The sequence below is a fragment of the Paramormyrops kingsleyae genome, chromosome 6, assembly GCF_048594095.1.
Source record: "Paramormyrops kingsleyae isolate MSU_618 chromosome 6, PKINGS_0.4, whole genome shotgun sequence".
Classification (NCBI taxonomy): domain Eukaryota; kingdom Metazoa; phylum Chordata; class Actinopteri; order Osteoglossiformes; family Mormyridae; genus Paramormyrops; species Paramormyrops kingsleyae.
Genome location: NC_132802.1, coordinates 13,357,954 through 13,382,626, shown reverse-complemented (window position 1 = coordinate 13,382,626; position 24,673 = coordinate 13,357,954). Strand labels below are relative to the sequence as shown.

The 24,673-nt window shown below is 43.8% G+C and overlaps 1 protein-coding gene across 16 annotated transcripts in view; it reads left to right on the top strand.

Annotated features, from left to right (window-relative positions):
• The window catches only part of dlg2 (discs, large homolog 2 (Drosophila)), a 218,191-nt gene that overhangs the window by 5,186 nt on the left and 188,332 nt on the right, over positions 1-24,673 (top strand). For 15 of the 16 annotated variants that reach the window (XR_011992173.1, XM_072713670.1, XM_072713679.1 and 12 more), the window contains exon 3: positions 23,499-23,800. Coding sequence is in view for 15 of the 16 variants with exons in the window: in XM_072713670.1 (XP_072569771.1) it covers positions 23,499-23,800 (302 nt within the window). In the remaining variant the exon portion in view is untranslated. The remainder of the gene's footprint in view (positions 1-23,498; positions 23,801-24,673) is intronic. The other variant, XM_023835231.2, reaches the window with a different exon arrangement.

The window sequence follows — 24,673 nt, the reverse complement described above, 5'->3', positions numbered from 1 at the left end:
TCCTCAGATTTAGCCCTGCAGTTGCATCATCTTGCTCCCAAGCCTCTCTGAAGGCCCTCATTGAACTCCCCCTTAACAACCATAGCAATGAGCATGCTGCACCACCCGCATCTACGTATGTGGACTGTATGGGTATGGCTCTGTGCTCATCAACAGAAGGTCGCTGGTTCAAATCCTGTGGCTGACAGAGTGACGTCAGTGTCGGGCCTTTAGCCATGGCCTGCCAACCCTGCTCTCTAAACCTCAGTGCATGTCTCTCTGAACAATAACCTCTGAGTGTTTTGTTTCTGGATGCCTCCTTTTGGCACATGGTTCACTTTATATCTGCCGTTAATTTGGTGGCTGCTGCTGTCTCAAGCCATTTACAAGTTGATGCAAATAATTAGTGCATTAAGCAAACAAAGAGCATGAAAACAGAAGCATAATCAGCTTGTCCTGGAAGTCTTGTGCTGGCTTCCTGTGTGAGAGGCTTAAACACCACTCTGTAATATTGGAAACAATGTTAGGTAAATAGTTTATCGTGACAGAAGCCAGATATGTTATATTTGTTTTAATGTTATGTTCTTCTTCCAGATGCAAAGACAAGTATAAAGAAGTAGATTCATATTCAATGTACCAGTAAGGTTCAGGTTCAGGTTACTTTATTTGTACACTTTTTCAAATAATTTTCTTTACAAGAAGAGTCAGCGTCCACATAGCCAGCAAACAAACATGCACATACACACAAACATGCACATACACACAAACAAACATGCACATACACACAAACAAACATGCACATACACACAAACAAACATGCACATACACACAAACGAATAAATAAATATAACCGCACAAAACATAAGAAGTATAACTCTTTGATCACATGTATCAAATAATATTTGATAAAATAAAACATATAAGAGGAAGTTAACACTATCCCATGCCCAGTTATAATGTCTTGTTCAACTGAATGACTGGTGCTGGAAGAAAGCAATTTTTGTACCTCTTAGTTCTGCACTTTGGAACTATGAACCTTTGTCCTGAGGGAAGAAGCTGGAACTGAGTGTTTAAGGGATGGGATTCATCTTTTAAAATTGAGCCAGTTATCGGCTGTAGTCATCTAGTATATAGGGATGGTAGGTTAAGTTGTTGCTCAGCAATTACTCAGCTTGACCATTTAATAATTTGAGTAACTGAGGTTCCGTTTTTTTAAGGGCATGTAATTATACTCATAATGCAAAATGTAACTGATATGTAGATTACAGAGAACAGTGCCAAGTTCAGGTCGGGAAGCAAGTAGGGTCAGTTTCGTAATGCAACAGATTTTCGGCATGTTTTCAGCAGAGACTTCTCAACATGCTATTGAGTCACGAACCCACACATGTAAAAGCTATAGCATATAGCGTAGCAGTAAAATAAGTATAATCTATGCACAACATCAACAGACAGCAGACCGTCTTTGAGTTAAGTGGCAGATGGCTTGTTTAATTGGATTTGAACTACTTTTTTGTGCTGTATTGTAAGAGATTTAGTTAATTAAGTTTTTCCTGCTTAGTCCAAATGCAGCGTTACTAAGACATATAATAAATCAGGGTATTGCTGATTTTCTGTGTGTGCTGAGGAAACAGTACAGTGAAGCTCTTTGTGGAAACATGCCCTCATAGTACATATGGAAAATACTGCTTATCTTGCATGCTACACTTTAATTTTTTTCTTATGCAAACCTTTATAAATCCTATATATTCATACGCAATGTATTTTTTGTCAAAGAACATCCCTGAAATTAGTGCTTTACTTTGGGTGGCTCTGCAGGTTGGGCCTCTGTGCGCGCAATCAGGGTCGGGGGTGATGTTACTATTGGCCCCTTGAGCGAGGCCCTTAAACTCTCCCCAACGGCCCCAGAGACACTGGCTAACCCCACTTTCTCAGGTGTACGTAGCTTTTGATGATAGAATCTGCTAAATAAATGTAAAATGTTACTTAGATTAATGCTTGGGTGAATTTGGATGAGTTAACCCGTGAACTCTGTTCATTCCCATGTGGCATCTGGAAATCTCACATGAAAAATGCTCTTTTTGGATGGACAGGAAGAGTAAAACAGCGGCATTAGTGCTTTAGCTGAGTCTCCTTTCCGCTTTCATCTACCATATAAATATTGGTAACCCTATCACAGTTGTTTACAATTTGCATGTATGGATTTGTTTGATGAAGTCTTTGCAAAATTAGACCGTTGTGACTAAGTCTGCAGTTATATAATGGTGTATGTGAATAGATTTTTAAAAATTAAGGACACGGATGGAATATTACCCAATAGTACCCTCAACATTGAATAATGTACAGCCATAAAGACATACTTTTTAAATCCATTTTTTTCTTCCTCATATTAAGTCCATAAATTATGTTGTTGAAGTGATGAATGACTTCCTGTAATGAGATTATTACCATTCTCAGACTTGACCATTATTTCAGTGCTTGCCAGATTCATTTGAGGCTTTCCTGAACAGATTTAGGTCAGATGAACTTGAACAGCACTGATGTCACTGATAGGACAGGATCTCCGTTGGAGCAGGTGACCGTGGAAAGTCCTTCCTCTGCTAACGTGGTTTGTTCTTCTAATTTTTAATATTCCTTTTAATGCTGAAGGCCCGTGGCATGGATTATTTATCTGCTGTCATGGGAGGTGTTTCACTTTGTGCTCTGTTGGCGTCTCTGTCTGTCGCAGCTGCGTGGTGTCCCTGGGCCTGTTGGCGTGTCTGTCTGTCGCAGCTGCGTGGTGTCCCTGGGCCTGTTGGCGTGTCTGTCTGTCGCAGCTGCGTGGTGTCCCTGGGCCTGTTGGCGTGTCTCTGTCTGTCGCAGCTGCGTGGTGTCCCTGGGCCTGTTGGCGTGTCTGTCTGTCGCAGCTGCGTGGTGTCCCTGGGCCTGTTGGCGTGTCTGTCTGTCGCAGCTGCGTGGTGTCCCTGGGCCTGTTGGCGTGTCTCTGTCTGTCGCAGCTGCGTGGTGTCCCTGGGCCTGTTGGCGTGTCTCTGTCTGTCGCAGCTGCGTGGTGTCCCTGGGCCTGTTGGCGTGTCTCTGTCTGTCGCAGCTGCGTGGTGTCCCTGGGCCTGTTGGCGTGTCTCTGTCTGTCGCAGCTGCGTGGTGTCCCTGGGCCTGTTGGCGTGTCTCTGTCTGTCGCAGCTGCGTGGTGTCCCTGGGCCTGTTGGCGTGTCTCTGTCTGTCGCAGCTGCGTGGTGTCCCTGGGCCTGTTGGCGTGTCTCTGTCTGTCGCAGCTGCGTGGTGTCCCTGGGCCTGTTGGCGTGTCTCTGTCTGTCGCAGCTGCGTGGTGTCCCTGGGCCTGTTGGCGTGTCTCTGTCTGTCGCAGCTGCGTGGTGTCCCTGGGCCTGTTGGCGTGTCTGTCTGTCGCAGCTGCGTGGTGTCCCTGGGCCTGTTGGCGTGTCTGTCTGTCGCAGCTGCGTGGTGTCCCTGGGCCTGTTGGCGTGTCTGTCTGTCGCAGCTGCGTGGTGTCCCTGGGCCTGTTGGCGTGTCTCTGTCTGTCGCAGCTGCGTGGTGTCCCTGGGCCTGTTGGCGTGTCTGTCTGTCGCAGCTGCGTGGTGTCCCTGGGCCTGTTGGCGTTTTTTTTTGTTATTACATTGTCTTCATATTTATCTTGACCATAAAGGATTATCAGGACCTGATAGCTGAAATCATCCTGAGGGTATATCGCAAAATAGAAGCACAACTTAAAAATTTACATTTTACATTCATTTAGTGGACATTTTGTCCAAAGCGATATACAAGGGCAAATCAGAGATCCGGGTCAACCAGTCCCTGGTTATAAACTCTGCCGGACATAGAAATAAAACCATGACCTTCTGACAGCTGTCTGATCCACTGATCCCCACACTGACACACCAAAATAAACCCACGTAGAGCGACAGTCTCCAGCCTGTTAGAAACAATATGTCTGGGGGGGGGTTGTTTCCTATTCTCCCCTCTTATGAAATAAGTATGATCTCAAACTCATGTCTAATTTCATTAAAATGAGATGTTCACAGTAAACAATCAATGAAAATGTTTGTTTCTGTGCTTGCAAAGAATACCTCAACATTGCTTCTATCTGTGTAAAACCTTTAATGTGGAATTGTCTACCTCAATAGTTTTTACAGGATATGTTCTCCTGAGTGGAACAGTATTAGTAATAAATGAGCTGCTGGCCATATGAGATGTTCCTGTCAATTAAGGGGGGGGAGATTTGAAGGTCATAGTTTCCCAATGGCCAACCAACAGCTGAAGCCCTATTGAGAAGGTAGCTGCCGATTACGCTTCAGCTCGTGACGTGGTCATCAGCCTCCGCCGTGCGTGTTGAAATGTCCTCACATGAGGTGATAAGGATGCCCAAAGGTCCATTTCTTGTTCAGGTATCTTCTGGGTTGCTGACCTCACAATAAGCTCTTGATATTCCTGCTTTATTGGTTTCAGCTGTTGGAGGAAGTGCAGTTGTTTTGATTTGCTTATGTCGAATAATCTGGGGAAAAAAAGTATGATGGAGGATTGAGTTTTTCCTGATGGGGGGGGGGGGCGGCATCAGAAGACAACGTGGTTCAGCACAGGCAATCTGAACATGGCACCCAGCAGTCAAATGGCTGGATGACTTTGAGTACAAAGCCATATTTATGAATTGTGGTCCATGATCAAGTACGAGGAGCATTTGAAAAGTCAAAGATCTTGGAATTTGTGTATAGGAACTCACTTTTAACTGGTGCTCTTCAGGCCTTGTATACTGGCAATATGAAAGTCTTATGCCTGTGGTTTAGAAATGTCTGCCCCAGTTTTTTTGCTTGCCACGCCCGGAGGCTCATTGAGACTTCAGTTGCCAAGATCTGGCTCATGCTCCTATCTCATTCCACTGCCTGGATGTCATCAGCCGTAGTAAGATCTGACACCTCAATGTGTAAAGGCTTTCCGAAATATATCACACTTCTTCCTTCCAAAATTTTTGAGAGAAATCAGGGTCAGACCCTGCCTGGAGTAATTGGGGGTTAAGGGCCTTGCTCAAGGGCCCGACGGTGACATCATTAAGGCTGCCTAGCCGCATTTCAGCAGTTGCGCCCTCTGGTATCTGTAGACACCCTGCTGTGAGTCTGGGATTTGAACCAATGACCATTTGATCATAGACACTCGTAACTTCATGAGCCACACATCACTCCAAATTTGTGTCTTCTGAAGACAGGTAAGGGGTCTGAAACAAACTGTATTGCCCCCTTTTCCTCCCCAACATCTGACTTTGGCTTGGAGTTTATAGAATATCATGTAACAGAGCTGTAGGACACTTACAGAAGGCTGGCCCCTGCTTCCAGGGTAGCGGAAAGCTCAGTCTCTTGGCCACACCTCCGTTGGGCCCTTCAGCAAATGCTCCTGGGGTGCCAAATGTAAGGCTGAGTTTAGACCCGAAACTACATTCTGCACTTTAGATGTGTGTGTATGCTTTAAAAAGAAGAGCAAGATGGGATATGCAGAAAGAAACACCTTCCAGATGTGTCTCTACTTGTAGAAATGGCAAATAAAAGCTTTATTTCATTTTACTACATGTTTCCGATGATTGGGCGAAGACGGCGCTCGGGCCAGTTAGGGAATGCCGGGTAGCATGTATCAGGGCCTCGTTTCACTTGGAAAAATTAATCCTACTTTGAATTTTGTAGTCGCGCGGCTTGAGTCGGTCACCCAGCTTGTTTTTATGCCCGTTGTTAAGGTGATGCAGGATGCCATGGTACCTTACACTCTGTCTGTGGCGGCACACCCGGCCTCCTGAGGAGTAAGGAGTTTGGCAAAGAAACAAAAAACCAAAAAACAGCCCCATTTGCTAGCCTGTAAGCGGCTACGTCACCGTCCGCTGCACCTGAATTTGTCTCCCTCGCAGGTGCAAATGTCAGAATTATGTGAGTAACTGCATATGGCGGGGGTTGTGTGAGTACGCGGCGTCTAAGAATAGCCCAAGTGTATATATGACAGAGGGGGAGGGGGGGGGGCGATTTGGGCTCATCTGATAGCCTGGCCTGTTCCTTTTAATCACCTCGTGGTGGGAGGGTACGAATGTATAACTAAAGGTCGTCTAATTAGAGCCGTTAAACCTTAAAATGAACTGCATCTATAACTGGTGTCCATGTCCATAACATTAGGGGTGGTGGCCATGTAGAGTTTGTGAATGAATTCCCACCTAAAATTAAACTAACGTCACATTGCATTAAAATTGTCTTCCGGAGGCTGCAGCCTTTGCTCACACGCATAGTCTCCATGTCAGCCAGAACTTCACCCTTTTCCACCCTCACAAGCAGCATCAGTTTTATTAAGAGAAACATGAGAAACTCCAAATAACAAACCAAAAGTTCTTCTGTGGTTTTGTGCATGTTGATGAAGGAACGACAGACCAACGTGACTGAAATCACTTTGACCCATTACCCTTTGACATAAAATAATATGCATTCCTTCCTTGACATCAACAGAAATGTTAAAATTGGTTCCATACCTATTGCAATTTCTTTCATAATTTCTCTATCCAATAACAGTTAAAAACTCTGTAGAGACGGTTACGTTCAAATGTTAAATTTATAGCCTGGCAAAGCTGTCGACGAAGGGGGATGCATCAGCTATTAATTTTAGTAACGCTAGAAAAACTGTGACACTGCATTTTCTATTTTTCTGGCCAGTCGTCATCCGATATGGCAGTTCATTGTGCATGTAAGTGTACACTGTAAAAAAATTTCTGTCAATAATAGGTAATTTGCAGGGGTATGTTTGTTGTTTCTGGGACAATTTGACATTAAAAGCTTAACACAGGCTGAAGCAATATTTAGATATTTTTTGCAAGCTTTTTTGATTGATTTTTCACTGTAAAATACAACTTGCACCCGCCCAAACTAACAATGTTTCCAAAACTAAAAAAAAAGGTTGCGAGTAGAATCAGAAGCTGGTTAGCACAACATGCTGCTCCACCATCTCCTAAATAAGGAACATGTTTGGAGTAGTGTAGTGTTTGTGACCAACAAACCTCAAGAGCCCCACACAACTGCGCTGTATGAGTGGCAGTAACTGCCACTAGTGATATGGAATAGTGAGGCACACCTCCAATAATGTGAAGTTCAGTTTCTGGTTTCATTGATTCTTGGGTAGCACTGTTGTATCACAGCTCCAGGGCTAGAGGTTCAGTGTGCTCACACCTCCAGGGTCATGTGATCCATTCCTATCCCACTTCTCCTTGCAGCGTGGAGTTTGCCTGCTCTCTCTGTGGTCATGTGGGTTTCATCAGCACGGGATTCTGTGATGTGAGGAAGGGGATGACGGATGGAAAAACTGAATGTAGAAACATCATTAGATAGGCCTCTCAGTTTTGTCATTAAATATAAATTATATGTACGTGAACTGACGGTCTCTTCATTCATGGATTGTGAGCTGTGAAGATGCACACGCTTTCTTAGCATTCACAGGATTTGTAACAAGTGACAAGTAGTGTTAGCCCTTTCGTTCTAAACATGGAAATGTATTTATCAGTGTGTCCCATGACTGATCCGAAGGAATTATGGTGATTTTCTTGGTGTACTGTTTGAGCTGACAGTAGTCATCAAAACTTGGAACAGACTCGAAAGTCTGTATCAAGACTGCAGATTTGGTTGCGGTGAATAATCGTAAAGACTTTTAAAGGCTTGTGTCCAATTCACTTTGTACATTTCAGGATTCAAATAAGTGGTGAGCTAGACTCTTCTGTCTACAAATACTGTTTCTTTTCAAAGATTTTCTGTTTTGTCAGTGTAGATGCCTTGCCAGTGCTTGATATTCATACAGTACATGAGTTGCTGGGGTTTAGTATATTTTGATCTGTGGATTCACAAGCCACCATGTGTGCAGCTATCACGTTTCCCTATTGATGTTTGTGGGATTTGGGCAGAGAATACTTATGTGTTCCTGTTATATTATAGCTTGGCCACATCCTCTGCTGTGTATAACAGGCGAGCGATGTAAGCATATGCTTCAGTTAGTCTGTCATACTGGTACAAATGGTTGCTAGGTGCGGGGTGTCTACAGATAGGCCTTAGGGCACAGCTGCTGAAATGCAGCTAGGCAGCCTTGATGATTTACCTGGACGAAATCATAGCATTAGTCATCTGGAAGCCACTTCGACATATTATGTAAACACAGTGCTCAGACTTGAGCCACATACATTCGTAGCACTTCCCTCATATGTTCTTGACCAGTGTTTCTCCACTCAGTCCGTAGGGACCCCCAGACAGTCCACGTTTTTGCTCCCTCCCAAGTCCCAGTAAAACCTGGACTCTCTGGGGGTCCCTGAGGACTGGGTTGAGAAACATTGTTCTGAACTATACTCAGCAGTAGCAGTAATTGAACTGGCCAAGCAGTGTAACCTACTCTTTTGGGTAATGATGACTTTTATGAGTTGTGCTGATATTATAATAACCTTGCTTTAAAATTCACTGGACTCTTCCCAGAGATTCAGCTTCAAACTAAGGTAATGTTACTCACGGGAACCTAGAATGCAATACTCAGTGTCAGCTGTATTATCACACATGGCTGCCTGATTTTTATTAATGTGTTCTGTGCCGCTGTGCTTGTCCGCAGGTGCGCGGTACACTGATGAGGTTGCTTCGCTCTTCGGCTGTGAGTTCATCAAAGGAAGTGCTAGGCTTCTTTAGAATTTGATGAATTGCATTGTCTGCCCATTTTTCCCACTCCTAATGTGTTTGTTTAAGAATTGTAAATAAAACGCCATTTTTAACTGTACCGTGGAACTAATGCCTCCAGAAATAGATGTAATCATCTTATCAAGCATTAGGAGCAATCTAATCTGGCGAGATCAGTGCTCACTGATAAAATCCATGTATGGGGATAGACCCATATTTCTGCTACTTAACCCTTTCAGCAGTAGAGGCCGGGTTTTCTGAGAGCATGGGGCAGATATGAGTCCAAGTGCACGGGTTGATGCAGTGGCTTGTGAAGCAGCTTGGAAACTATGCAGGTCTTGGCACTAGTGATCTCGTAGCCTGTGGCACAAAGCCCTGTGTGGAGCGAGTGGCTCGCTGTTTTCATATCCATTATTAAGGCTGATGGAAGGAATGCTAAGGCTACATGGAGTCTAGCCATGCATGAATGCTGAAAATCTAATATTATTACTGTGTAGTAAATTAGGGAAATTCCTGTGCCGAATTTGCAGCTAAAATATTCAAGAACAAAAGCAAGGAGCAGGTACAAGGATTTTATTGGTCTCTAGGGTTTTATTGGTTGCTGGCATCCCATCCAGGGTATACCTCAGCTTGTGCCATGTGCTGCCTGGGATAGGGGGGGCGACCTTGTTGCAGAACAGGATAGGTGGTTAATGGATGGGGGGGGGCATGGCTGGATTAGGTGGATGTTTTTTTTTCTCCTTTTCTTTTCTGCTTTTTCTTTGACAAAATTTGGCTTTGGATTTTAGCAAGACATATAATGGTTAGTTCCCCCCAACCTTGACAAAGGAAAAAAAACAAATGTGATTAATTTATAGAAGTAATAAAGAATTAAGAAACAGGTTGGCGTCAGTGATTTGTTTGACTACAGTGCAATATGAGTGACAAACTTTGCACAGTTTCAGTACAAATCTAATGGATGCAAAATCAGTTTAACTCATTCAATTAATATGGTTGACCCAATTACAATGCAATTAATTTGTTGTATGTTGGAGTATGTTTAAAAGGAGGTAAACACTACTAAATATTAGATAGAACAAAAAAATATTGGTCATTTGTACGATTTTATCCTATAGGTTTACATGAGGTTAATAGTTTTTTTTTTTTTTTTTTTATTGTTGGAACTTGACTGAACATGTCATGGATAGATGTGATGTATGGATGTTTCCTACAGAATTAACCTGTGGGTGTGAATCCTCCTCTTGATGTAGAGTTGACTTGGCAATGACAGCCGTATCTCTGCCACGATATGGAAGGTGTTTTGATGCTCTCCTGCTTCATGGAGATCCCATCCTACGTGTTATTTCTACAGTAATTAACGCTCTCGCGGGGCTTTTGGGTGGTGCACTGGGCAGGGGGTGGCGGCCAGTGGATCATTAGGAGTCACTGTATTAAGAGAATTTGTTGTATTCTGAGGTGTTTGCAGTGCAGAAGGTGTGCAGCGGTCAGCTTGGTCGGTTTTCCTGCAGGTTTGTTTGCGCCGCACACCTGGCATGGTCTAACTCAGCAGACATCGCGATCTCCGGCTGGGCATGACTCAGCCTTTTGCATCCCTTATGTCCTTCATTGCATTTATTTATTTCATAAATCCCACTGAATTGCCAGGTCTGCGCTTGCTTTCTGAAGCCGACCCTGGCAGCCGGGCGCTAGTTTCTTTGTTTGCACTTTCCCTCCATGTTTTTTTTTGGCTCTCGATGCAGCGGCGGTATGGACGTGATGTCTGGGGAGCTGACTTACCCGGACTGTAGCAAGAAATGAGCCGGCCGGAGTTTGGTGGATCTCAGCTTCTGAGGCTCTGAACTAAAGTCTGTTTCTCCAGTGATCCTTCAGTAAACTCTTTGTCTGCAGAGAGTTTTTATGTACATTTTGAAGAATGTGACAGACAGCAGTGTAATATACAGAGAGTGTAATAAAACGACTTCTACTTAATGGGCCTAGCGCATCTAAAGTCTTATTTTGCATTCTGTATTTGTTGCACAGTTGTCTTATAAAACATGATACATAAAAAAGCAAGTCCAGCAGCAAAATAAGAAAATGATCACCAACTGAATAATGGTAAAAAACAACCGATACCATTCACTTCTCTGTGATTGCATCGAAGCTGCTCTGTGATGATGGAATAAGAGGAATCCTATCACTTGTTCCCGTGTTGAGCTTTAATGCGGCAATAATTTAAATTTCTAAGGGTAACGGCGCCATCTTGTGGCTATTGTTTTTCGTGTTATGTCGTAGTGCTGGCCGGGCAATATAAGATTATGGCAGTCTTCATAACGTATGTTTTCCGGGATGATATGTACGCAATAGTAAACATTTTCTTGTTCGCTATGGCGTTAATTCTGACAATCTTGTTGTATTTATATCACATTGCTTATGCACACTCTGATGTTATGGGCCTGTATTTAGAATTTAGCCTTACCTTTTTGACATTTAATAGCACAGAACTTGATTAAAATGATGCATTTCCCCCCTCTAACTTGATAGTCCTAAAAACCGATTTAGCGCGAAGGGCTCGCATTTGTTGTTTTGACGGGAAAGTGCGGTCTCTCTAATGCCTGCTTTCATTTGCCAAAGTAGCGTTGAGTGCAGATTATAATGTGGCTATAAATGCCGTTACCAAAGAACCTAAATAAAACCCGCGGAATTAATTTGAAGACGCCACACGGTTGACCTCATAACATTTGGATGATTACAGAAAGTGTATTTGGCCTTTCAGGAGACAACAGGAATTAAAGCATTGCTCTGATAGCCCTGTCGTTTTTTCCCAGACACATCCTTGTTATTTAAGGACATCATGCACCCGTTTTACCCAGAGCGTATGGGGCTTTTCCCCAGTGCCTTGCCACAGGTATAACCTCAGGGCTTGTCACGCTGGTCCAATAATAGTGTCCTGGGTACCCTTGATAGCTGGTGCAAGCTTCCCCATCCCCAGAGTCATCATTACCTGACCTTAATAATTAAAAAAAATCCATGACTGATGCTCAGGATGTTACTTAAGGTTAACCTTGAAAAATTCTACATTAACCTGAAGGAATACTGTTGGAAGATGGATAAAAGGAAGAGTAATTTTTTTTAAGTACATTATTTTCATAATTTACTGAAAATTTAGTAGCTTAACCTTAGAGCAGTGCTGAGATTCTATAGTAAATGTATTAATGTGTAATTCTGTGTATGTCTACAAGAAAGACATTTTTGTGATCAGTTTTTAGTAGTATGCAGTCTTGAGCAGGAGAGAAAAGATCCAGCCCGGTCCTTGGAAACGGATGGAAGAAGTGCAGCCTAACTAGTTTCCATGGGAACGGGGACATGAGGTGCAAAGAGGCGCCCTGTCACTTAGGAAAAGCCTTGGGGCACCTGAGGGGTATCTCAGGAACATACTGCTTTCACATCACCTTCCAGCTTCCTCTCTGAGGACCAGGCCTGGTTCCAGTCATAAGCTTGGCTCACCTGGTCTTAAGTCCACCTGCCCTGCCTCAGGAAAAATCGCAGAGTCAGACTTATCAAATCTGGTCCACAGATCGATCTGAGCCCCTTCTCCCACTTGGTGTTTGTTTAATTCTGGATTGTATGCCTTCAGATTCAACTGCCTCTGTCTTCTGAAAAAAGAGCAGAAAAACCAAGCTGGGAAAGAAAGCCCACGATATGTCAGCTGCAGCACTGTCAAGAGACCTTGATCAAAATGCACCATGGATCAGTGATACTAATGAGCGGGTCAGTTGCTTTAAGGATGCAGGAACTTGTGCCACTTTGCATGTAGCTCTGAATTTCCTTTTTCTTCCGTGAGCCAGTTCAGCTTCCCTTCCACTTGACCTTAGCTGAAGGTCAAAAACACCAACCAAACACCTGAAGCTGCTCTTACGAAGCTTGTAGACATACAAAGAAACTGAAATGGCTTTTGTGAAGTTTGTTTAATGTGGCGAAGGCTTCCAACTGCTGAGCGCTTTTGCCTTTACACTGCGAGTGGACTGCAACGTCCTTAAGAAGATCCTGTTAGATCTTAACGTTCATCACTTTGAGTTGCGTGAGTGAGAGGTTGATTATTTCGGTCTGCATTGTTTTCACACTTGCTCTTCCTCGACATTTTTGCACCACATCCCAGAATGCTCTGCGGCTTAGCCAGTAGCAGGCTGAGGAACAGGTAATAAAGGGCAGGGAGCCGCTTTGTCTATACTTGAAAAATCGATCCCTCGGCATCTAGCTTTCCATCTTTTCAGAGCAGATTCGCAGCACTTCAGGTGGATGGAAGATCCTTCAAAAAAACCTTCCCCCCCCCACTCCTGATTTGAGCTTTTTGGGTCATGAGAGGAAGATGCTTGGATTGATTTGGGGTGGCACCCTTTGCCTTGCTGGTAGCCCCTCTCTTAAGGTTGGCATTAATTATTAAGCACCACACTCTTATATGATTATAGACTGCAGTAGCCCTCTTTGAAGCTAAAATTTAATTACCAAAGTCCACGTTGGGAAGAATCTTCAAAGTGATGCATCGTGAACATCTCATCCTCATGATTAATATCCTTAACTACAGCAGTGTGCTATACAGTCACACCCAGACTGACCACATAAAGTTCAGGAATTCTGTGCACATTGCACCTCCTTTCCGCGCTTGCCGCATGCCTCCTGTGGATCCGGAGCGATGCAAGGGAGCGGCACGGCGTGCGGTTGTAACACCTCGACCGAAATAAGCGTCGCCAGGACGACGGCATCATAGTGGATTTGGAAATCTACCAATTAGCTGGCATGTGGAGTAGGGGGGCGTGGCCATGGGACAGAGGGTGGGAGCAAGAGGGAGAGGAAACTGAGGGAATCATCTGCCAGAGGAGCAGAGAGATTGCAGGGACGGGGCCTGTCCCACCCACCGGTTACATAAACCAGGGCGAATCTTCATCTACATTTATATGCACGCTAGAGTGTGTGCGCATATGTGCCGGCGGGTTTGTGTGTCCGCCTGGATACAAATCTTCCCGGATCCACTGCTCGGTTGCCTTGGAAACACACTTGGCGAATCCTCGCACAAACATCTGCTGTTGTATACCTGGAAGCAAATGGAAATATTGGGAGTTGGGGTGTGGGGGGGAATGTGTCAATTATTTGAAACACGAGAAGAATGTTCTAGAGAAGGAGGAAGAAGCATCTGTTAGCTGGGTTGCGTCTCGCCTCCTGCTGTAATACCAGTCTTTACGAGCGCTAGCAATCAAATCCATGAACCCTCAGCTGAGTCTCTCTGATATCCTCATTCACAGCCCCCGAATTATCTGAATTCCCATTTGGGTTCTGGATGTGCCAAACAAACGTTGACTTCTGCCGGCATTCTGCAGCAATCTGTTAACCTGTCAGCCTCCTCCAGCTTCGATGTTGTCCAACCATGCGCTTTTTGCATCTCTTAGATGTGTAGACTTCCCGTTTTATTCCAGGGTACTAAATCCGTGACGAGGCTTACTCACCATGGCCATGGTTCCACAGCTAGTGAACCTCGCAGGCCTGGAGGTTTTGCAGTGCTCTTGTGTTATGGTGCATTGTCAGACGTTAATCGTCCGGCCACAGCGGGGCGGCAGAGTGCTGTCCCCTACCTACTGTAGTAGCTGACGGATGGTGGCTATGGAAGTGACTGTCACAGAAAGCCATTTTGCTTCACTAATGAAGGCTCAGTACAGAGGGGCAGAGCCGAGTTTGACGGTAAAGGGTGGGTTTCAAGGAAAGAACTAGACACAAATAGTCAACAATCTGTTCGTCTACTAGGGGGATTTTCTTTGAGTGACGTTTACAAGATGTGGTGCTTAATGTGTCCGTTTTGTGCATCTGATGGAATTGTGATGAGAGAGTATATGTCTGCTTGTCTCAAAAGAAAATGAAAATTTCTAATTTTGTGCTTCCTCCAGTGCTAGGGGTTACTTATATAACTGTCTCATTTTTGCTTAATGAAATGACGAGTTCCCGTCTTGCGAGATGCGACTGAGTGAGAGCTAGAAGCTGGCCATGACCGATTTAAGAGCTGTCGGAAAAAGCAGATGGTGGACAGTTCGGAGGTTCCGTCCATCTTGGAGAGGAATTTTCCATCATTCCGTTTGACCTGGGTGCACGGATAAACAAAATTTTCAAGTGGATTAAGTTGATAGTGGATTAAGTCATTCCGACAGGTTTGGGAAACAAAGGCAAATCCTTTGTAACACGGGTGGGCTGTTTCATTTGGAAGTCCATGGTGCAGATTGTTGAAAAGTAAAGCATTTGGCCAAACAGATGGCAGGTGCAAGTCGTACTGGGACATAAGCATTCGGCTTGAGACTTAGCGAGTTAGCACATGTTGTGTCTGTGGCCAGAGGATTACCAGGATCTGCTCATGACATCATTTGTATCAGTTCTGTTAATTCTGACATAATGATTTGTTAATGACATCGGGTTTTGCCAGTTAATCCATTAGGCCAGTGTTTCTCACTCCAGTACTTGGGGCCCCCCAGATAGTCCACATTTTTGCTCAATCAAGAACACTGAATTACATTAGGTGACGAAGGCAGCCACCTATGGCGCCATCTTTTGAAGGCATCGACCAATCGGGTTGTCAGCAGGCCAGTTTCACTTTATCTCAGATGGGGGGGTGTGGGGTCACTTAGGGTGAGGCCTAGGGCGCCACAAGGGCTTTGATTGGTGTTGGCAAAGAAAAATAGTTAGATTTTTCATTTGGTGCTGTGCAGAAAGAAGGATACCTATAATTTTATCTTTTTACTATTGTTGTGGGAAAATATTAAGTGTATTTTTTTTATTCCCCGTTTCCCAAAGGATCAGTTTGTCACAATTTAATTTGGCCTCTTCTCAGGTATAATAGGTCAGTAGCCCAGTATAGTATAGTATGCTTTGTCAAAACCCATTTTTACTGTTTTATGAAGGGATAGTAGGCCACAGGCTGTTTTGAAGCTTTTTTATGTTTTGTTTAATTAATCAGGCAGTTTTTGTTTCACATTCAGTATCCCATGGGTTCTGCAGGCATCCCACTTCTATAAATTTTGTGAATACGGTCAACTCTCAGGACTAAGCCAACCCTTGATTTTTACCAGAGTATTCGTAAGGCTAAAGGCACCTTTTAATAATTTGTGCAATGTAGGCGCAGCTGAGCTTGAAAACTTTGTTTACTCTTATGGGATTCTGTTCCCGACAGGAAGTAAATCCTTATAATACATGATGTTGTGTATATTCTGCTGCACAATTCCCAAGCATTTCTTCCTGCCATTTCTTAGCACCTGGGATTTATGGGAAACTGAGGGTTTTGGCAGATGAGTGCAGGGAAGCTGTCTTTTCAGTACTATGATGAAGGGAAGTTTTTAGAAAAAATGGTATGCATTTGGATGCATGAGAAAATCAGGATTGCACTGAGCAAGTGCCAGTATTAAATATATTGATGATTTATGAATTCTGTAATATTTCATCAACACTCATGTACATACAAATGTATACAAATATCTCCTGTTCTCAGTGATGTAAGATGGTGAAATTTGAAATTTAAATTTAAAAAAAAAGAAGAAAAAAACAGTTTCTCTAATCATGATTCATGTACTACATGCTTTCTAATGGACGTGTACTGCCGGGTGATGAACAAAATAGATTTGTCGGTGTGACTCGAAAGAACATAGGCTTCAAAAGGCTTCGGCTTCTGTCGGGGGTCTTTACAGGCTTTTTTGCTCTGAAACTTTTCTTTTGTTTGAGTGCAAAGTTTAGCACAGTATAAAGTCGATTGTAATGAGCGGAAGGTAACTCAAAGCTAATCAGCACTGGCTTTGTGAGGGTCACCACCCCAAAAAAGTATTTTTGTTGATACTCTACACTGTCAGGGGGGAAAAAAGGGTACAACCCTGGTATAGTTTAGTACCCTGAGGTATAAACATTAATGTACCCACAATAGTACAAAAATGTTCGTCCATTTCTGTACCTTAAAAGGTACGTTTACCAACAGCTAGGATACAGTTGGCAGACCCTTGAGGGTACAGCCACAGTGACAAGTCATTGTACCATCAAAGGTACAAAATGATACTTTGACAGTTTGCCTAATTGGTGATACGTGACCATATATGCATAATGGCCCCAGTGATTTACATGCAAGCAGTTGACCTGTATTATGGCATATTTTCAGTATGTGTGCCACCCATCCCTGACACCTGCCTGCTACCCACTTGACTACTTTACAAATCCCGGTGCCACATTGCTACCTCGATTGTTGTAGGGAAGGCCAGGTAAGTCCCAGAAAAGCCTTCCTGAATGTGTGTAAATGGACACGAGGGCTGCCTGTTTCTACGGGGCTCCGGACACTCCGGTTGCCTGCTGTACATGGAAACGTGTGTCTGCATTAAATAACAGAGCCTGTAACATCAAGGTAATCTCGGCTTCACGACACCTCCCAGCCTGTCACTCACAGGAAGTCAGTGCGGTCCAATTAACCGAGTGGATATATCCCTTTGCACTATTGCGACTGCGGCCAGCTTGATGAGACTCGTCTGAGTGAATGACTCCCCATCAGGGACCGATTGTCTGTACTGTACACTCTTCAATGTGTATCCTGTTCCTATCCCCTCACTCCCTTGAGGCAGTGTTTGGCAGAGTTCCAAAGGCCCGGCGCCACCCCTAGCGTGGTGCAATCGATCCCCATTTCACCTCAGCTACACCTGGCTCTCCATCCAAACCCTGCACCCCCAAATTGCTCTTGGTCTTACTGCCTCAACTGCCAACACCATTAATATGTTTTTTTTTTTTTTTTTACGTTTGTTGGGGAACTAAAGGAAGTGTGGTTAAAGCTATAAAAAGCAAATCATTGTACCACTGATATGAATTTGAAAGGGTGAAATTATGGCTTAAGATCTTTAAATAACTTGCCGGTAATTGCCCATGAGTTCTTATTCACGCAGATGATTCAAATTGGCATGAAACGTACGTTAATCCATTAAAACAAGGATGCTTAACACTTATCTCTCCAGTGGTGAAATTCAGCGCCTGGTTCCTGCTCATCGATCTCGTGTGTCCACAGGACAATGGCATGTGTTACAGCAGGGTGTGGTGGGAACTGCTTGCAAGCATTACCAGGGGCAGAGGACACCGTGCCAGGTGGGTGTGCTGCTAAGCACAATGGGAAAAGCCACTATCACTTGTCCAGGGACACTTTAGTTCCCCCTCTCCCCCCCATTGTGAGTGAAGTACCTCTTCAGATTAAAATGCTCCTCAGATCTTTCGACAGCCGAGTGGAGAGAGCAGTGCCAGTCCTGAAGGAGGCGCACCTGACCTAACGTGCATAGAGAAAGCAAGAAGCGAGGATACTGTGCTGTTCATTTTTCGTTTTGTTTTCCCAATATATTGACTTGGACCTGGATGCCGCTATTAAATAACCATCATCAAATGAAGTAATAGTCAAGCCTGGTGACTTCGCGTTTAGATTGTAGCTTCCCTTTGAATAATTTTAATTGAATATTTGTGTGAAGTAGGATTCATAGTTCAGATCTTTGTGAGACTCTTCAGGCAGCACCTGATTTTTGCTCAGGGGGAGAAAAATGGGGAGTGATGATGACAACTGGCATCGTGGTGGAGTCTTTGAAGCGCAATTGATAAAGTGATCAGAGGGGACAGCGCAGTGACACTGCCTCTAGTGTCAACGATGACTCTGTCCTGAAAAGCTTTTCACACGTGGGAGATCTTTATAGTACACCCACTCATTTTTAGCCCCACCCTCAGGCATCTAAAATGTGGTTGGGGGGGGGTGTTTATTTGCAATAACTTGGGAAGTCCTGCAGTACCATCCTGGCAAGCGCTCACACAGTGGCCCTAGTTCTTCTTGTAGTTGTCGTCCTCCATGTATGCCTGGCTGCCTTATTACTGGTTGCCTGGCGATTTGAAGGAGCGTCGGCACCGGCTTGTCATCACCTCCCTGCTCCCCGGTTGTGACTCAGATCTTATGACTTAGACAGTATGACTTGGCACTTAGCCATCACTCCTATTAGACTCTCCCTGCCGGCCCCTGGAGGATGGGCTCCCCCTTTGAGTCTGGTCCCTCCCAAGGTTTCTTCCTTCTAGGGAGTTTTTCCTTGCCAGTGTCGCCTATGGCTTATTCACTGGGGGCTTTGGGTGGGGATGCTGTAAAGCGCTTTGAGACAATGTAATGTTGTGTTAACACACTATACAAAAATAAATTTGTTGTAGTTTGAACGGTTTACGTATTGGAGACAATAGTTTACGTCCTCATAGTCATCCTCAAATCCTTTCTAATGGCTCAGGGTTGGGCTAGCAGTATTATGTATGTCACTGAATTAGAAATCAGCTGTTGTGTGTGTGTGTGTGTGTGTGTGTGTGTGTGTGTGTGTGTGTGGTGGGGTTTTAGGGTGTAGGGTCATTGTCTGAACAGGAGGCCTCCCTGCGTATTAGGCTAACTGCTCAGATGCTGGGATGAACAGGCATCTGGCTTTTCCATTTCACGCTGCTTTCAAGAGGCCGGCTGTTCCACGCATTTCCATGGAGACCGAGGAAGTTCTGCTCCATCGTAAGTCTGCCAGAGCCCTCGCCTTTTGAAGTGCGAGCTAAGTGCAGGAAAGTTTCTCGCAGGATGATGCCCCCGGCTGCTGTAGGGGCTGGTGGAGAGGTGTAGGGGGACATGTGGGTGCCAAGCGCATTCTGACCAATGCAGGTTTGCCCGCTGTTTCCAAAGTTTTGTTACTCTCCCCTGATTGTGCATTTTGCTGGATTTGCATATTTCAAGGTCTGCAAGCTCTTTTCTTTCCTTGGAAGTTAATTAAAATGGAGTTGATTGCATTTATGAGTTTTGGAGTTGATTTTTGACATTTCTTTTCAAGTGGGAAATCCCCTGTTCAGTGTGGAATTTCCTGTGTGTTTTTTCTTCTTCTTTTTCATGCCAGTGGTGGTAGAAAGGTGTAAATTAAATCTGATATACACAGTCTAAGCTTATTATGGTTATGGACAGGGCTGCATTATACCTCATTTAGATGGAAATATCGCTCTCCTCTGGAAAAATAGGCCTTTGGATTGCAGTAAAAGCGTTTTTTTTTTTTTTTGTTGTTCAAGATCGTGTGTTCGGTTTGTCCCTATTGTTGGACATTGAATAGCTCATTTGATACACTTTGGCTATTCTAACGTTATGTGTTGGAATGAGAGAAAAAAAAATGGCTTGCTAGCTATCATTTGAACTTTCAGCATAATGATATTTTATGTTTTGTTGCTTCAACATGATCATATGAAGTCCAGTACACAACTCATATTTGGCATTTGTATCTGCACGCAAAATGAACTGGATGCACAATCGTTGCACAGCATCAAATGTACATTCAGTCACGTACATTGCATCATACTATTGATTAACAGCACAAAGCTAAGTGAAAATAATTTTTATAAAAACACCTTAGCTCAGAAGACAATGTAGTGTTGCCTCATATATCTGTTGAATTATTTTTGTTCTTATACTACTATTTATGTATATTTCATGTACGGAAAACTTGCTTTTGATTCAGTTTTACAGTATTGCTGTGTTGTTATCAATGTCACCTGTTGACATCGCCGTAATCTTCATGAGTGCTCGGTCCAACTAATGCCTTTTTAAAATGTCATGATGTTCCATTAAGCGGTAAATCTTTTCCTATTAAATAATAATTTCTTTAAAGGGGGAAGGGGGTGTTGTACTTTCTGCAATGTTGATGAATCACAAAAATCTCCACCATGGAAGATGAATAAAGTTTCACCTCGTTTTGTGAGATACGTGATGATTACGCCACTCCTGGCATTTCGACCGTTTCAGTAAAGCGCCGCGTCTGGCCCCCTCTCCCCTCGGACCACTGAGTCTCCCATTAAACTGTTACATTACACCCGTTTGTCTAAAGGGCGATAAGCCGGTAAGATGTTCTATGTATCAGGTATATATTTGTCAATGCTTATTACTTTGCAGGGTGTTTCACGTCCATTGACGGTACACTGGAGTGACAGCCCGGATCTCAAGTTTCTTGGGCGGCTATCAGTCTGAATCACAGGGACGCTGGGAATCCGGGAAGCTCATGCACAGTGCAAACTGTCACTTTTGCTATGTAGCAACAAATGTTCTTGTTTTATTATCCTCTTTTTACGTGTATAATTATAAAAATGCCTCTGGATCAGTTTGTGCCATTTAGAGTGCAATTCATTTTCGTCGTCTTTTTTTTTTTTTTTTTTTTGATTCTGTATTTAATTCTCGATGATGGGCATTGCCCCCTAGCAATTGAAATTCTAATAATTTTGTAGACACCTGCACAGCCTTTCCAGGAAGTGAACCCAATTTGTTCATGAAGTCGTCACTTATCTGTGACCTGATCCAACACCAATTTTGCTTCAAACCGCTACGCGACAGTCATACATATTAAGGCTGCTTTGTACTTTCCTAATCCGCCTAATATATTGCCTTGTGAGGAACATTAATGTTCCATTAAATACCACACATTACTCACTCACTGCTCTGGTACTGAGAAATGCATGGATAGGTACCGGTTAAACTCAAGTAGGACTCATGCCATAGGTGTAAATTATGGGGGATTGGGGAGCTTGTAACCCCCCCTCCCAATAATCAAAACTAGCCGATACAATCCCCTGGATCCCCTTAAATGTGTGGAGACCCCAAAAGCCCCCCCCCCCAAAGCTCACCCCAAAGTTCACCCCAAAGTTATGCCCTTCGCTCATGCTTTTACTGGGAGAATTTGTTTATCCAGGCCTGGTTGTATTTGAGCATTCTGTAAATTCCAGCAGCTGCAATATAATAGAAATAAAATAGAAACAGATATCTGTGTTATGGCTTGTTTTATAAAAGTCCTTTACATATTGTTAACCATGTTCCAGTTCTTGGGGAAAGTGAGGAAAAATACTTTTTTTTTTAATCAGTGTTTAAAAATATTGCTTCAGCATTTCTTTTTAAAATTCAATATAAAATTCCAGGCAATCTAACTGAGAAAAAAGGTTGTTCTATTAGGAGATGTGCTACTTGGTGCAGGATAGTTATATAAAGGAGTGCCTAAAATTGTATATTTAAAAAAAAATAGATTATCATAAATATGGTTTAATTTCTTTTCTTATCTGTGGTTGCTTACATCTCTCAGGTATAAAGACATAGTGAGTACCAGCACTGCATTACCGGCAGTGGAATCCAAATGTCAATTTTAAAAAGGCATTATCCCATTATTGCATCATCAAGGAACTATCGTTAAGTACAAATATAGGTCCTTAGAGATGCAGTGCTCAGCTGTATGATTATGAAACTGGCTATCCATCACTATGGGAGTATTACTTCTGGGGGATAATGCAAGGTTCTCTTTCATTATGAGATGGTGCTGAGTTATTTTGCAGGTTCCTTTGAACGCTGGTTCCAGCAGTTTTGCAGAATGCTATTCTGCTGTCTCGGGAGGGGAGTTTGGGGCTCCAGAGTGCTCTTAGGATACTGTGCTAAAGAGTCTCCCTGGTGCAATGGGCCTGGCATACTGCATCACTGCTGTCATGCTCCATTCATTGCTAGGCGCAGTGCATTAAGAGATAAGAATATAAAACTCTGCTTTAAAAAAATATGAAAAATACTAACTGTACTCGTTATTTAGCTAAAATTGGTCTTTAGATGGTAACTAAAATGTTTTCATTAATCTTTTAAAGCGGTTCTTTTGTTGGAGAGGAGCCCAGAAATTTACCCCTCCTATAAGCCCTTTGATGCACCTCTTTGAAAATCATGGTAGAAGTAGCTTTTAATACTGGACAAGAACGACTTGAATAGGCACCACCCCAGGGTATCTGTCTTAGCAGCCTGTGTTTCTTCTGCTGGCTCTCGTGAGGCTGAGAACTGAGCAATGGCACATTGTCGATAACAATGGGTCAGGAACGCCGCTGTAAATATGAACTTTACTCCATCGCCGCTGGTTTTACGATACTTTGATCAACATGAAGCGGTGAGCAAAAGTGACAGAGGGAGGCCTTTTTCCTAAGGGCATGATTTAATTGAGGAAAAACAATGCATGTTTGCCCCCCCCCACAAGCCACTCTGTCGGGGCATGTGCTGCCTGACTGAAGGACTCTCTCCTTCAGTGCCCTCTGTGCCAAGCTGAGGCTGCATTTTATCAGGTTGTGGCATGAGTGAAAGCATAGAAGTCCATTCCAGGTAAGACATCACGGCCCTTAATCTCTCCACACAATGTGGTCTAGAGCCGAACAATATACAAATATGGTGCCAAGGCTAGTGTTCCAGCACGTGTACTTAGAGCTCCCCCTTTATCCTCCCAGAGCCTAGGTGCAGCTCGGCACTTTGTGTGTGTGTTTTGTACAGATATAACGGCTGGAGGTATCAGTGCTGCACCTGTGCACATCATTCCTGTGTTTTCCACTCCCTCCCACCTTATTAGCTCACCGATGCGCCTAATGTATTAATTAAGCCTGATAACTGTAAATATTGTCACTCTCAGGGATGCCTGGTGTAAGCATGTTTTGATCCTATGTGTGGTTCGGGAGGTTAGAATTGCTGTGCCTGTGATTGGAAGGTTGTTGGATTGAATCCTGTGGTTGGCAGATTTCACTGTTGTGCCCCTGAGCAAGGCCCTTAACCCCCAATTGCTCCAGAGACGGTCTGACCCAGCCTTATCAATTGTATGTTGCTTGTGCATGTAAAAAATGTAAATGTGAATATTCTCGTATATGGCCATCGTAAAAGGTTACGTCATTTTAATTCCCGAGAAGGTGAAACGCGTCAATGTCCAAATCACGTCTGTCGTGTGAGACAATGAGTTTGTTTTCACTGTCGCAGACTAATGTTCAGGCCCATGCTTCTCTGTTTCTGTCATGCAGATATCCAGGAGTTCTATGAGGTAACCCTGCTTAACACGCACAAAACCTGTGAAGAGAAGCTGGAGGAGGTCAACTACATGGCGGATAAGTGGGAGCGGGCCGCGTCCCCTACCACGGTCCAACAGGACGCTCGCGCCGAAGAGGAGGTGAACTACATGGCGGATAAGTGGGAACGGGCCGCGTCCCCTACCACGGTCCAACAGGACGCTCGCGCCGAAGAGGAGGTGAACTACATGGCGGATAAGTGGGAACGGGCCGCGTCCCCTACCACGGTCCAACAGGACGCTCGCGCCGAAGAGGAGGTGAGTGTCCCGGGCTGGGAGGTGGGCAGTGGCTCAGTAGTACATAAGGATCAGTTTGGGGGGTTGGTGCTTTAATTCGCAGGTGGGGTTTTCTGTTATTAGGCATTGGCAGGTATGCGCACCGACTGCAGGGAAAGTGTAAACACCGGCCCAGATTCACATTATCACGGCTCTGTCCAGAAATGTCACATTTAAATATTTTTTTCACAAAAATAAAGGATATTTCTTACTCTTTTTGCCAATCTATGCCTTGTTGTAATTTAATTTCTTTCAATATCCACGCTGAAAATATCCCTTGGAATGCAATGATTTTTCAGAACCAAAACAAAACTTGAGGAAAAACGTTTTTCAGGAGATTTGTGGTGAAATCCCTCAGTGAAAGACAGAAACCTGCATTGGAAATGAGTGAGGTTATTCGCGTGGGGGGGGTGGGGGGTGCTATAACCACATCTGAAAATTGACTGTGACTTTAATTTTTTTTTGTCTTTATTTGGTATCAGCATATAACATTCTGGCCTATCAAATTTAACCTGGGCCAATTTTCTATTTTTACCTGCTGGTCTCCATAGGTATTTGTGCAGGAATCACTTTGGGAGCAAATTTTAGCTGTATAGTAATCGCAAATCCCTGAAATGTAAAGCTTTGTGTTATAGATCAAAGTGTCTGGCAAGTGAATTTAGCTTCAAGTTTTTGTGTGTTTTTTCTTTCTTTTTTTGTGTTGCGACCAGCAAAATGAAGCTTGTGCCCATTGAATAATTAATGGTGGCTGGTAAGCAGCTTGTGCAGCTGGAGTATGTGGAGGAGGCCTGCCAGAAGGCACAGCCGCAAACTGGGATGTGATCCTACAACTTTCAGGCCTACGGGGCCTCAAGC